The sequence below is a fragment of the Eumetopias jubatus genome, unplaced genomic scaffold (assembly GCF_037043125.1).
Source record: "Eumetopias jubatus isolate StellerSeaLion01/CBP00866 unplaced genomic scaffold, mEumJub1_p1.0 scaffold_10, whole genome shotgun sequence".
Lineage (NCBI taxonomy): Eukaryota > Metazoa > Chordata > Mammalia > Carnivora > Otariidae > Eumetopias > Eumetopias jubatus.
In genome coordinates, this window is record NW_028274816.1 from 29,851,636 (window position 1) to 29,866,871 (window position 15,236).

The following is a 15,236-nucleotide window of genomic DNA, read 5'->3' on the forward strand; positions in this document are numbered from 1 at the left end:
AGTCAGAGAAAGAAAAATACCATATATTTCACTCGTATGTAGAATTAAAGAAACAAAACAAGTAAGCAAAGGAGAAAAAAAGAGAGAGAAACAAACCAAGAAACAGACTCTTAATTCTAGAGAACAAACTGATGGTTACCAGAAGGGAGGTGGGGGGGTGAAATAGGAAATGGGAAATAAGTAGTACATTTGTGATGAGCACCAGTGATTAAAATACAAATTTAGAAATAAAAATGAAAAAAATAAAGACACATTTTTAAATACAGAAAAGATGTATTTCAGCAGAAAACTGTTGAAAGAAAGAACCAATAATTAAGAAATGATGGATAATCCAGGGCCTATCAACACAGAGTATTCTACAACTATATAAAGAATAAGGAATATATTCTACTATGGTGTCATTGTAGAGTATGCCCTCAAGTAAAAATGGCAAGATGACAAAAGCTAAATGTAGTGTGCCACAATGGATGTGCTGGTATCTGGGCTTACAGGTATTCCAGTTAAAAGAGCAATAGGAGGATAAACACAGCATAGTAATTGGAAGCATGGAGGGGGGTAGCAGAGAATAGAGCTGTGGGAAAGGAATAGAAGCTGAATGACTGAATAAATTTTGTTTGATAGATTTGGTGTTGCAGGTGATTTTGTTTCCTCAAAATCCTAATGCAAATTTAAGTTGTATAAAGTCCCCAAATATGTTTTAGAATAATAAAACAAAGGAGTCTGTTGGTTTTCTAGGGCTGCCATAACAAAGTACCACAGACTGAGTGGCTTGAACAGCAGAAACTTATTTCCTCACAGTTCTGGAGCATAGAAGTCCGAGATCAGGGTGTCAGCAGGGTTGTTTTATTCTGAGAGTTATCTCCTTAATTTATAGATGGCCACCTTCTGGTTTTATTTTCACATGATCTTTCTTCTATGTGCATGTGTGTGTCTGTGTCCTAATCTCTTTTTATAAAGATACCAATCATGTCGGAGTAGGGTCTACTGGAATGACCTCATTTTACTCTAATTCCCTCTTTAAAGACCCTATCTGCAAATACAGTCACATTCTGAGGGACTGGGGTTAGGACTTCAACATGTGAATTTTAGGGGGACACAGCTCAGCCCAAAATACCGTCTAGGAATGGGTCAATTTGGTGGCTCTTTAAATAACCACAGAGAGAGAGATTCCAAGTGACAAGTGCACCCAGTAATCACACTGTACCTGCCTGGTCGATATGCCTGAAGGATGAAAGGAAATGAAGATGAGAGAAAAATGATTCTGACTGACTAGTACACCCAGTAATCAAATTGTGCCTCCCTGGTGGATATGCCCCAGGGCAAAAAGGCAATGCAGATGACTATTTATCCTTCCTGGTGCTAGGTGTGCTGCAGAAGCTGTGGCACCCTTTGGCTCGGACTGACAGAGGTAAGGCATTTTAGATGCAGGACATAGACTTCATGCGTCTGGTCCACAAGATCATGGGAGCTGGACCCAAACTTTCTCGGGTCCTTAAACATTAAGGGAGGTAGACAGTCATCCACGGTCATCCCAGTTTCTGACTAGAGGTGGATGGGGGAGCTGGGTTAGAAGAAGTTCGTGCTGTAATTCATGCCCTCTGTCCCCTAGGACCCGCCATGGATCCTTCATTCCTGCTGGCCTTTCCTTTGCTCCTGGCCCTGTCAACACTTTGCAGTGCCTGTAATTGTAAAATTCAGCACCCTCAGACATATTACTGCACATCAGACGTTGGTGAGTCTAGGGAGACACCAGAGAGGTCTCCACCAAGGAGGTCTCACCCTGGGGGAGCTCTGGTGATCTGAGCAATGTGTCCATGAGACTTTGGATGGGGAAATCCTAAATCAGTGAACCTGTGGGCCTCTGACCCATTTCTTCCTCCTCCCAGTCATATTAGCTGATATCCTAGGACCAGCAAACAACACCAGGACAAAACGAGGTTTCAGAGTGAATGTCATTAAGGTAAACTCAGTACCTCCTTTCTTCTCACCTCCTTACATCAAAATAAGCAAGACTGTCCAATCTGCTCTTCCTGAGTTGGGTGGTCTCTGGAGCCTAGCAGCTTCTATGAAAACCTAAGGTTGTAGCCACTCTTTCTCGCCCATCACAGATGCTCAAGGCTCCCCAGGGCACCCCAAGAATCCATGAGATCTACTCACCCATCAGTTGGACAGACTGTGGTTATAGGGTGAGGAACAGCCACCAATCACTATTACTTATTGCAGGTGAGCACCCCTGTCCACATAGAGCCCCTCAACCTTGCTACCTCCCCCTGAAAGAACCACCTGACTTCTGCAGCTAGCTCCTCCAAGGACCACGGGCCCCCTCTCCATGATCTGACAGACTCTTCCTGGGAAAATGCTGGACCCTCCTTCGTGGCTGACTCTTCCAGCCTTAGAGGTCGCAGACCCTCTGCGCTGAGTTCGCAGAGGACATCCATACCTGCTGTGCTCACTAAGGCTGTGCTCGCCCATCACTGCAGGCTATCTGAGGAGGGGCACGTTGCGCTTCACGAGATGCCACCTGGTCTATTTCTGGTACCGGCTCACCAGACAGCAGAAGCTAGGCTTCGAGGTAGCGTACAGAACGGGATGCAAATGTGAAGTGAGTAGCTACCTAAGTGATTTTTCTCTGCAGCCCAGGCACTGCTCTTGTCCCATGTCCTTGTTCCCAGATCTTTCTCCCTTGCTGTCTCCCTTTCTGGATGATCCCTGCTCCTTCACCGTCCTTCCATTCCCTGGCCCTGGCCTCTTCCCACTGTCCCTTCCTGTCCTTGCCCCCTTTACTGTTCCCTTTAGCTTCCTCTTGTACCCCTGTTGTCCTTTGCTGTCCAGGATGGGGGGTATAGACAAGAGGTGGGCAGCCCTGTATCTCCCTCCATCCCTAGATTCAGCCCTGCCTCATCTGCTGGCGTGACTGCCCTCAACCTGACTTGAGAGAGTGTGTGTGGAAACAAAGGGACTGCGGCTACAAAATATGGGAAGGAAATCATTCCTTGTACTCCATGTGTGTCCCCTCCACGGGTGGGTATTGCGAATGGACCCCTGTCCAGAACTACCAATACCAAACCCCAAATCCATCGGCTTCTCTATTCACGCCAACCAAAGTGACACATTAGGGTTTTAATATGGTTTCCTAACCTGGCTCCTAACAGAGTTAGTTTTGTTACACCTCCTTTGAATTGTACACTTCAGTTTTGTTTACTTTCTGTAAGTAGTGTATGCATCAATAAAATTTACAAAAATAAAGCCCAAGTTGATAAACCCCACCCTAGTGACAAATTCCCTTTATCTTCTCAGTTCTTCAATCATATTCTATTTCTTATTCCTTCAGAAACCTCATGCCAGACCCAAGTCTTTCTCATTCTGCAGTTCCTGACATTTCCTCATCCTATCAAAGCAAGACCCCTGGGCCCAAACAAAGGGCTAGATCCAGACTCCACCTGACATATCCTTAACCTTCCCCAGATGATTTGCAGAACCAAAAATCACAGGAGAAAGGATGTCCCTTGTTCCCACAGAATCAAGACTCTCTTGCAAATATAAAAGTCATTCCTTGTCATATTAAAGTTCTGAAAATAAAATGGAAAACTTTTATAAGAACAGAAAGGAATATATTTAGGACTTCAAATCAGAAAAGGTACAAAATATGAAGGAAAATTGATAAATTCCATTACTTTAAAATAAAATATCTTCCCCCAAATAAAGTACCAGAAACACTATAAAAATATAAGATGCAGACATAGATTGATATTATAGAGGATTTACAGCTTTATGGTAAAAATTAGGTCTGAACAGGGGTGCCCAGGTGGCTCAGTCGATTAAGCATCTGCCTTCCACTCAGGCCGTGATCCCGGGGTCCTGGGATCGAGCCCTGAGTTGGCTCCCTGCTCATAGGGGAGTCTACTTGTCCCTCTCCCCCTGCCTGTCCCCGGCTCATGCTCTCTTTCTCTTCCTCTCTCTCTCAAAGAAATAAAAGCTTTAAAAAAAAAATTAGGTCGGAACAATGAATATTTGGGGGAATTGGTTTAAGTTTTCCTTTGAACGTAATTTATTAACTTAAAAATTCCTCAGAGTCCTTCCAGAAAGAGTGTCTTCTTGTGTAATTTTATTTTACTTAATTATTTTAAGTTTTGGAACAATTTTGGATTTACAAAGAAAAGGTGTCAAGATGGTACAAAGTATTCACATACACACTTTACCTAGTTTGCTCTAATGATAACATCTTATGCAACACTGGTACATTTGTTAATGCTAAGAAATTCGTGTGAGTCCAATACTATTAACTAAATGACACTTCATTCAGATTTCTATAGCTTTTTCCCTTTTTTGTGCCAGAATCTAATCCAGGATACTGCAGAAATTATTCTGATCTGTGACAACTATTTTTTTAAGATTTATTTATTTATTTATTTGAGAGAGAGGACAGGGGGGAAAGGCAGAGGGAGAGGGATAGAGAATCTCATGCAGACTCTGTGTTGAGCACAGAGCAGGATGTGGAGCTCAATCTCACGACCCTGAGATCACAACCTGAGCCAAAACCAAGAGTTGGACGCCCAACTGACTGCACCACCCAGGTGTCCCTGGTCTGTGACAGCTGCTTTTTTTTTTTTTAAGATTTTATTTATTCTTTTGAGAGAGAGACACACAAAGCACAAGCAGGGCGAGAGGCAGAGGGAGAGGGAGAAGCAGATTTCCCACTGAGCAGGGAACCCGACATGGGGCTGGATTCCAGGACCTGGAGATCATGACCTGAGCCAAAGGCGGGCGCTTAACCATCTGAGCCACCCAGGCGCCTCTGTGACTTCTTTTCTTTTTTTTTTTAAGATTTTATTTATTTATTTGACAGCGCAGAGGGAGAAGCAGGCAGAGGGAGAGGGAGAAGCAGGCTCCCCATAGAACAGGGAGCCTGATGTGGGGCTCAATCCCGACACTCAACCAACTGAGCCATCCAGGCACCCAACAACTTTTTAATTTAACCTCATTTTTGATGACCTGGCAATTTTCCAGGGTACTGGTGTTCTGGAAACTGGATTTTTCTATGTATTTTCATGATTAGACTGGGGGTGTCGATTTTGGAGAAGAATCCCACGAAGAGGTACTTTTCTAATTGATCTAGATCACAAGTACATAACATTGACATTGTATCCCTGGTCGTGCTTACAATGGTCAGTTGGTTAAGGTGGTGTCTGCCAGCTTTCTCCACTGGGAAGGCACTGTTTTCCCTTTGTATACTCTGTTGGCCATGCCCCCTTTGTTTTTCAGTTGGACAATGGAATTTAGAAAACCATATTTGGGCTCTGGGTTACTCATTGCTACTGGGGTGTCACTGCTTCTGGGCCCTCTCAGTAGACAGAGCCAGGAAATATATGCATGCTAATTTATGTATCTCCATGTGGTTGTAACTATTACCCTATTTCTCTCAATATATATTAAAATAAACATGAGTTTCATACTAATAACAACTATAGAGTAATACAGGGCTCGTTATAGCCCTCAACTCTTGATTATTTGTATGTTTTTTTCTCTGACAATAAGACTCTCGTTTTATATTATTTATTTTTCAACCCTAGTATACATGTAAAGAAATTTCAGAATTGTCAACATGTACCCCTGTAAAGTAAATTTACCAACTAGAGACTCTCGTTTTATATTATTTATTTTTCAACCCTAGTATACATGTGAAGAAATTTCAGAATTGTCAACATGTACCCCTGTAAAGTAAATTTACCAACTAGAGTACCAGGTTTTACATTAACCCACTCATTCAAATTCGAATGTACATAAGTTTCTAACCTAAGACCCTGAAGGTTCCCAAGCACACCTGGGTCCATCCTGGGAGAGGAAGCCTTATAAAAGAGATGGTGCTCGTGGCACAGACTCAGAAATCAGAGTGAACTTGCATGCAGTGTCAGGAATAAAGGCACTGCCTGATATTTATACACCTACAGTCCCAAGCTAATTTATCCAGACCCCAATTTCAACCTTCCAATTAGCAGGTCTTCCCATTTAAAACTCTCAGAAGGACATAGAGCTCCTGGCAGAGAATCAAGAACCTAAGTGGACAAAGTTATGGTTAATAGGCATAGAGGAGGCTGCAAAATCCATGCACCAATCATGTGTGATCTCACCCTCCCTGGAATTCAACCATCGACCTTGGAATCAGAAGAGAATTATGGAAAAAGAACACTGCAGAACAGATGGCACATCTGGCACAGACTTAGGGAACCAAATGGATACAGGAATGTTTTCTGTGGAACACACACACACGGTTACAAAAATGTTTATACGCAATTGTGTATGCATAGGTAACATACATGTCCTAGCTTTATGGTCTGAGAGCCTAAATGAAATAAAATTTATCAGTTGCATAGGCAATAATTTCTTACATAGGATACAAAAAGCAAAAACTATAAAAGACAAACTGATAAATTGTGCCTCATTAAAATTTAAAATTTTCATTCTTCAAAAGCTGCAATTCCAAAAATAAGAGAATAATCCCCAGAGAGGGGAGTTAAATGTAAAACACATATATCTGGCAAACATGCTATATCCAGAATATATTAAAAGGAAAAAAATCTCTTACTATTCAAAAGGAAAAATAATACAAATGAGCAAAATATGCATAAAACATGATACATGGGGCCAAAAGTCCCTAAAAATACTTATTATTGGGAAATGTAAATAGAACCTCTATAAGATACCATTTCATATTCACTACAATGGCTAAAATTAAAAAGACTGAAAATACCAAGTGTTGACAGGGATTTGAAGTAACTGGAAGTCGTCCAGTTTGCTCCTGAGAGCATAAAATATTGCAACCAATTTGGAAAACGTTCAATAATTTCTTATGAAGTTAATGATACAATTAGCATATGATCAACAGGTTACAACCTCAGTATTTATATAAATAATGAAAACATATAACTTGTTTAAAAACAAAGAGACTTGTAATGAATGTATATAACAGCTTTATTTGTAATGGCCAAAAATCCTGAAAAATAAACCTTTTCCATCAGTAATTGAGTAATAAACAAGTGTTGGTTTATTCAGGGGCGCCTGGGTGGCTCAGATGCTTAAGCGTCTGCGTTCGGCTCAGGTCATGATCCCAGGGTCCTGGGATCGAGTCCCGCATCGGGCTCCCTGCTCGGGGGAAAGCCTGCTTCTCCCTCTCCCACTGCTGCTCTCCCTGCTTGTGCTCTCTTGCTCTCTCTGTCAAATAAATAAATAAAATCTTTAAAAAAATTTTTGGTTTATTCATACAATGTAATAGTAACCACCAACAGGGGGAGTAAACTACTAGTGTAGGCAACAACATGGATGAATTTTATAAGCATCGTCCTGAGAGGAAGGAACCATTTATCACAGAGATTACACTGTAGTACTCTATTTATATTAAATTCTAGAATATGCAAAATTAATCTATAGTTAGAGATATTCAGTGTTCGAAGCTGGCCTAAGAGAATGATTAGCTCCAAAGGGGTATGAGAGATTTGGAGTACTTAATGCTATTTTTCTACATCTTGATTGAGGTATTATTACATAGTGTATTTATTCATAAAATTCTTTAGACCGTGTGGTTGAAATGTGCAAGTTGCATTGTGTATCCATATCCCTTATAAATTTGATTAAATTGGTAGCCATCATTTTATTACTTCTTGTGATTCCATGAGTTGGCTAGGTGGAGCTTCCCCTCCATGTGACACCATCTGGGGGCTGCAGTTAACTGCTGCTGGAAATAGACTGGAACATCTATTTGCCACTGCCCATGAATTTATCTATTGTTATAGGCTGGATTGTGTCCCCAAAATTCGTATCTTGAAGTCCAAACCCCCAGTACCTCAGAATGTTACTGTAGTTAGAGAGAGGGTCTTTATTCAAAATTTTTTAAAAATCTTAAGTAGGCTCCATGCCCAACGTGGGGCTCAAACTCATGACCCTGGAATCAAGAGTCACACACTCTACCACTGAGCCAGCCAGGCACCTCAGAGAGAGGGTCTTTAAAGGAGTGATTAAGGTAAAATGAGGTCATTAGAGTGGACCCTAATCCAATATGACTGGCATCTTTATAAAAAGAGATTAGGACACTGACACACACAGAGGAAAGACCATGTGAAGACACAGGAGCAGACATCTACAAGCCTCAGAAGAAACCAATGGTATTCACAGCTTGAGCTTGAATTTTTCGCCTCCATGGTTGTGAGAAAATAAATTTCTGTTTAAACCACGCAGTCTGTGGTGCTTGGTTATGGTAGTCCTAGAAAACTAATACAGGTATCTCTTAACTTCAGGTCATTTGTCTTTCCACAAAACAATATGACCAGGAACACTTCCTTTACTCCCGATATTGGGAGAGTTTTTCCCTCACCTCTTTTCTTTCAAAATCACCCTTGAGTTGACATACCATGTGGTAGCTGTCCATTTTCACCTTGTTCCAACATACCCAGCCAAACCATCTATTAGCTAATCTGGGTTTGTCTCTGTCCATCAGGGGGTCAAGAGTTGTGAGTGAAGAAAAAGGCTTGGCGCAGGCAGTGCTGATAGGGAAAAGAGAAGTTGAAGAGGCTCACCAAATAGAAAGAAAGGGCAAAAACAAAACAAGGGACAAGGGAAAGACAATGAGGATAGAGAAAAGAAGACAAAATGAAGAGGGAGAGGAAGCAAGATACAGTGAGAGAGAGGAAGGAATAGCTCCTGGGCTGAAAGAACAGCTGGTGGTCACTCATGGTAGAATTACCTTCTGCCTTGTAGATACCAAGAGGCCTTCTTTCTCCTCCTAGTTGTACATTCCCAGATTTCATGCTACATCTATTCAGTTTTAACTTATTGTTATTCAAAACTGCTCATGAAAACAGACGTCAAACTTGGAAGGTCAGCATACTGTGTTTCCTCTGTAGTTTGAGTGGATCCAGCCTTACGCCTTCAGGATACCCTGGGCAAGGAAGCAAATCAGCCATGGATGGGCAGTCCTGGGAGCACAATGTCCTAAATTACTGAGGAGCAATGACTGGGTTTCTGGTCTGTTGGCCAAAATCAAGGGTTCCATGCAGGGGGTCAAAGAAGACAAAGGATTGGGATGTGTGAGCTCACCCTAGGTGAGGTATTTTTGTCTGGAAAATACCCGCTCATGAATGTAGCCATGGTCTTTCTCCTCATCAGATGTGCAGGCAAATTGAAATTTCTCCTCAGGAGACTTGATCTGCAGCGGGAAGAGGAGAAGTGATACGGCACTGAGGAATATGTGTGGGGTGCGGGGCTGCAGGGTTGATGTTTGACGGGGACCTGTCAGACCCAGACACATTCAGTCAGAGTAGGACGGAGAATCTTCTGTTCTCATGCGGAGATGTGTACGGAGAGGAGTTGGTAGGGTTAACCTGGCAATGTGATTTCATAGAGCTGCATTTTCCTGGTGAAACGGCCCGGCCCTAGAATAAAGCAATATTGACTGAGAGGTTGAAAAGAGTATGCACGGGACCCCTCATGTTTGGGTATTCAAGATTTCACTTGCCTGTCTCCAGCCAAGTCTCAAAAAGACAAAAAGTGTAGCCCCACTGCACCCATGTCCACGACCCCCACTCAACAGCACAGCAGGGAGAATTCTCACCCTTATGACCAAATGGTGAAATACCATAGCAAGGGACTCTGCATTCTTAACAGACTCACCAACTTCTAAGTAAACAATCCAGTGGTATAATAGTGCCTAAGAGCAGATCATCCAGGCTGGCCATGATAGCCAGGAGGATACAGAAACCACCAGGAAGGTGGGGGCCTGGAGGACAATGAAGGATTTAGGCAAAGACTTTCTTACAGTTCTTCTGTCTTTACTGATATAACATTATAATATTATAGAATGTGGATAAATAATATTAGAGGCTTGTGATAAGTATTCCTTTAATCATCATGAGAAACATAAAGGTTAACTTAATGGTACCCAGACTCAAGGTACTTTGGTTAAAATCCAAATTGCATTAATTTCTGGCTGTAGGACCTCAGGGCAGCTCATTAAACAGCTCATCTCCTCAGATTCCTCAACTGTGAAATGTGAATAATTACAGAATTTCTCTTACAGGACCACTGCCAAGATTAAATATTTAATACATGCTCCTACATCCTTGACCCACCACACTGACCACTCACCAGAGAGGCCATGACCTAATCTCCGCGCCCCCCCCCACCCCATCCTCTGCAAATTCCCAAGTCCAGGCTGATATGTACCAGCTAGACCTTACTTGCAGATCAGGGACCTATAGCCATGCCTCTAATATACAACATGCAATCTTTTTCAGGCCATGATTTTAACCAATAACCAGGCTTTTTTGCCTCAGGAGAAGGTCACAAATAGGCCAAGGATCAATTGCTTGTCCCCAGGCCCTATGAGGGCCTCTCAGTGCCATCCATGAACTTATCCAATCCCCCTGCATAAGCAAGGGGGAGAAAAGCCGCATTTGTATCCTGCGGTGAGGCTTAGTCAGAGATATGAGTACAGTATGAATTTATGTTTATTTTAATATATATTACACAGCTGCATAAATTATTGTAGATATGCTTATACAAAGATCAGCATATATATGTATATATACATATATAGATATTTATCAAATTTGCTTCTTTATTTCTTGACTGTCTCCTGAGCAGACCTAGAAACACTGACACCCTGTTAGTCCTGAGCACACCTGGTGCCCAGATCATGGTTTCTAAACACCATTATCCAATAAAAGAAATTAGAACTCTTTGGAAAAGGACTGACTACAGGGCTGGGGCAGTTAAAACACAAGATGATCCCATGTGTGTTAAAATGACACATGGGTCAATATGAAAGAACTCCCAATAGCCATAGCTGGAACAATTTTCCAAGCAAAATATGTAAAAATGAGAACAATTAAAATATGGGAAAAATTTCCTAGCAAAATAAATATATAATATTAAATTATAACTCAAAGAATAAAATAAGTACCCATCATTCTATACCAATATTAATAAGATATTGAATAAATAAATGGGGAAAAGGGGCAAATCTTCCTTACAGAAGAATTCTGAATAGCAAGTGTAGGTATCTTCCTTCTAGGAGGTGGGAAATTAATTTCCTTTCTCTTAAGTATGGGGAGGACTTACCATGTCCCAGAGAATAGAATCTGGAAAGGAGAAAATAGTGATTTTATAATAGAGAAACACTAAAGAAATCATCTTAACCAAGTGATCAAAGCTAATATCAGCAGAGATCATTTATAGCAGTATCATATACCCCTGATATGATACAATGAAAAACATACTTCACCTCTGAGTATGTTTTAAAATATCCCTTTTCAAAGTGAAATTTACTTAAATATGTATTGTATTTAAATTACGATTCCTTTATAAACCTCTGTTATATTAAATTTGTATGACTAAATCTGTAACCACTAACTTTAAAATAATGCAACAAAATTATTGTTGTAATGCTGACCATCACAGTTTTGTCCTCATTTTTGGTTGAATTTTGTCAACTAGGACCCACTAACACAATGCAAACAATCTCAAAATGTGACTACTGGCATATAGGGCTCTTGCCTTTGGGTTCTTCAGGATGTTTGCTGAGAATGTACTCAGATTGGCTACTTCCTATGAGATAACCAATTCATATTGTTAATAATGGAAGTTGGAGATGTCCCAGTCTTCATGATGTTTAGTGCATATATGTTGAAAAATAGTTTACTCGGTAATTTCCAGATCTTGCTATAAGCACGTTTCAAATCTCTCTTTCACATACTCCGAGTTCAGTTTTTGGTTTTGCAAGCTCAGGGGAATTTAGGAGTCTCTACAACATTTGGTTGATGCCACCATTGCTTGTCAGGGAAGTGAGCTAGCTGGCAAACAAATGAAAGGGATCAGACCATTTGCACTAATTTAAGTAAGTGACCTATGTGTCATTTAGCTCATGCTCTTGACCCCAAATTTTTTGTGTGGACATAACTATCCCTTGTTTCCACATATGGTTCTGTATTTAGGTTTTAGGAATGCCTAATATTAAAGTTGAACATTTTTAGTGGATTTTCTCCTCAAGTTCAGCAGGTCGCCTTTATAAAAATTACTTCATGACCTTGACACTGAATTTTTCACCTGAGAGAAAACAGATAATAACATGATAACATCCCTTAGCCTATGAATTCATTTATGATGCAACACCAAATGATACCAATCCCAGTACCAGATATCGAGGCTAGTGTGAAGGGTTATGAATGGTGACCTTCTAGGGCTCTGCTGCTGATTAGTTAGATGTGCTCCTTTAAAGATCTTTACAAATAAAATAATCATCCATTAAGGAAACGATTAAATTAGGGCCTGAGGGGACCCTCAAAGGCATACAAGCCAGTACTTTAGGTTATAAGTGACAGAAAACTAACTCAAAGTCACTTAAGCATAAGAGGTGGGATTTGTGAGCCCTCATCATTGGAAAATACAGAACTGCCCCCGGCTCCGGGCCTGGCTTGATGCAAAGATGCAGTACCTTTATGACTCTTGGTCTCTCTCCACCTCACAGCTCAGCTTGACTCTTCTGGCATCCTTCCTCAGACAGGCTCCCCTGTGCCGGCCCAGCAACCTCACCAAAAATAACCAGCTTTTTCTCTTCTCGGGCATCAAAATTTCCAAGGAGTACTCTCACTGAGTCATGTGCCCTTCACTGACCAGTCTGTGCGGTCTGGGCTGGGCTACTCTGATTGGACTGGCTTGGCTCAAGCCTTCCACCCGTGTCCAGGGAAGGATGGTCATGACCAAAAGAGGCATGTGGGTGAGGGAGAAGTTCCTGAAAGACAAAGAGGAGCAACACTTTCTTAACTCCCTTTTTAATGAGCGCCTTAGAGTTGGTTTCTCTTACTTTCAACCCAGAATCCTAAGCACCAAAGTGAGTTATAGGAAATGGGACGATGAGGAGGGAGACTCTTTTCTAGGCACAGGACTGTGACCCTACACACCATGTCACCCCAGGGGTGCTGGTGCAGAGATGTTGCTCAAAGCTCATGAGCGTCAAGCTATACCTCCAGAGAAACACACAAATTGAAGAATGATGAGTGATGTTTTGCCTGCCAGAGAAGAAAGCGGGCTTGAATTGGTCCCTGGCAGCGGCTAGGGTGTATAATCTAAACACTCCACTGCCCTAAAGAGAGTCATGTAACCTGGAGCCAGGGGGACAGTCCAAGTTTAAAATATTCCGCTAACAACAGTCTAGATATTGTCACAATGCCCCCTGCAGAACTCATTAATGGTCATCCTTACCCAAGGTAACACAGCTAAAACTGTTTTCCAGATCCAGTGATGGGAAGGTTCCAACATGTGTGTTGCCACGGTCAAGAGAACAGCGACGTCATTTGAATCTATAAAGCCCCAACGATGCTAACACCATATTGCTCATGGCATGTAGTATGAATAGATGAAAAGATAAGAGTCCTGAGCATTTTTCTAATTGTAGGACCTTGAACACATTACTTGAATCTTCTGGGCATTAGTGTACTTCTTTTTTTTTTTTTTTAAGATTTTATTTATTTGACAGAGAGAGCAGGAGAAGGGGAAGCAGGCTCCCCACCGAGCAGGGAGCCCGATGTGGGGCTCGATCCCAGGACCGCGGGATCATGACCTGAGCCGAAGGCAGACGCTTAACCGACTGAGCCACCCAGGTGCCCCTGCATCAGTGTAATTCTTAGTAAAAAATGTTTCACAGCCATCACTTCATAGGGTTAATGTAAAGATTCAATTTGCCTATGTAAAGTGCCTAGTACAGTGCCTAGCACATAGTAAGTGCTAAACAAATATCAGCTCTTATTATTATTTCTAAAAGTATAAGGCTGCCTCCACCAACCTAATTTAAGAAGCAGATGGACTCTTTCTACACCACTCTGGCCATTGATCACTTTGGATTAACAAAGAATCTCTATGGCAATGCAAAAAACTCTAGTAGGAAACATAAAAATACCACATGCAAGACTTTCATAAATGGTTTTCAAAGTATTTATTTCCTCCTAATGGGTTTTAGTGAAGAGAAAGTTGAGATGAACAAGACTCTTCAGATAGGTACAGATTTGGATCAGTGACATGGGAGTGGGATGGGCTGTGTTGTTAGTGGTGGGCTGAGGTGCGCTGAGAAGAAAATGTTTTAGATGGAGAATTTTCTGATATCACAATGATCTCTAATTCTCACTATTCACCAGGCAGATGATCTGGTCTCAAAACTCTCAAAGCTCCATAATCTCTGGAGCAGGTGTTTACATATCAAAAACATGGATTTTTCTGCCATCTACTGGTCATCTTTGAGAAGGACAACAATCTTGATGTGAGCAAAGATGGGATCTTTGATGCCTCTCTTCTTTCTTGACCCCCTTGGGGACTTGCCCAAAATCTCACTGGAACTGTGGATTGTGGAACTGGGTTTAGTAAAATTGGTGATGGGGCTTTTAGGATTAATGATGGCGGTGTATGGAGACATTGATAGGCACGTGTGGGGTCGGTGATTAGTGTCTGGGTTCAATAGCAAATGTCTGTGGATCAGTGAGTGGGACTGAGGGCTGAGTCACTGAAAGGCTGTGGAACCAGAAATGGATGGTTTTTCTGGAGTTAGCCATGGAGTCTCTAGAAATAACGTCTAGAATTGGAGATTGAAATATCTAAGAGGTGGAATCTATTTTGTCTATGGTACAGAGTCTGTAGGATAAATGACATTTAGACAGAGGGGTCTGATGTAGAATCTGGAGACCCAAGAATGTGAAACCTTATGTTAGTTGAATGATAAAAAGTGTTTGAAAACTGAGTATATATTAGGTAAGCTTGTTGACTTGATGTGAGTTTCTTGGCCGTGTATAAAAATATCCTAGTTCTTAGGACATGCGTGTATTCAGAGGTGAAATATCTTGATATCTACAGCTTACCTTCAAAGTAGTTTAGCAACTTCGATGAGAATGATCATTTTTAATGATCAACAAAAAAGTTCCAAAGTGTATATGAACTCTAAACATTCTCAAAAGACACGAAATTAATTTGAATGTATGGAAAGAAACGTTGTGTCTGAGGGTCTCTAAAATCAGATGCCTCACTCCATCCAAAGCAAAACAAAGCCTACAGAAAGGAATAGATCCAGAGGAGCCTGAGGTCACACTCCAGCTGACATACCCTGAAAACTCCCTGTGTGATTTGCTGAACCAAGAATCGTTAGGTGAGAAAAGGGAGAGTTCTAATTCCCATAGCACAAAACTTTTAACCTTTTATAAAAACAC

The 15,236-nt window shown here is 41.4% G+C and overlaps 1 protein-coding gene across 1 annotated transcript; it reads left to right on the top strand.

The window, feature by feature from the left end:
- The first annotated feature begins 1,359 nt into the window (after positions 1 to 1,359).
- On the top strand, positions 1,360 to 3,116 carry LOC148163180 (metalloproteinase inhibitor 1-like). Its single transcript, XM_088026916.1, has 6 exons — positions 1,360 to 1,408; positions 1,610 to 1,732; positions 1,887 to 1,960; positions 2,109 to 2,223; positions 2,481 to 2,602; positions 2,886 to 3,116. Exons 2-6 carry the CDS (start codon positions 1,618 to 1,620, stop codon positions 3,114 to 3,116), a joined length of 657 nt encoding a protein of 218 aa, XP_087883042.1. The 5' UTR covers positions 1,360 to 1,408; positions 1,610 to 1,617.
- Positions 3,117 to 15,236: the final 12,120 nt, after the last annotated feature.

What these genes read in the sequence shown, in the direction of transcription:
- LOC148163180 (XM_088026916.1), top strand. Translation starts at nt 1,618, where the DNA reads ATGGATCCTTCATTCCTGCTGGCCTTTCCTTTGCTCCTGGCCCTGTCA. An exon ending in TCAGAGTGAATGTCATTAAG is followed by an intron (nt 1,961 to 2,108) that starts GTAAACTCAGTA and finishes CGCCCATCACAG; the next exon opens with ATGCTCAAGGCTCCCCAGGG. An exon ending in GAACGGGATGCAAATGTGAA is followed by an intron (nt 2,603 to 2,885) that starts GTGAGTAGCTAC and finishes CTCCATCCCTAG; the next exon opens with ATTCAGCCCTGCCTCATCTG.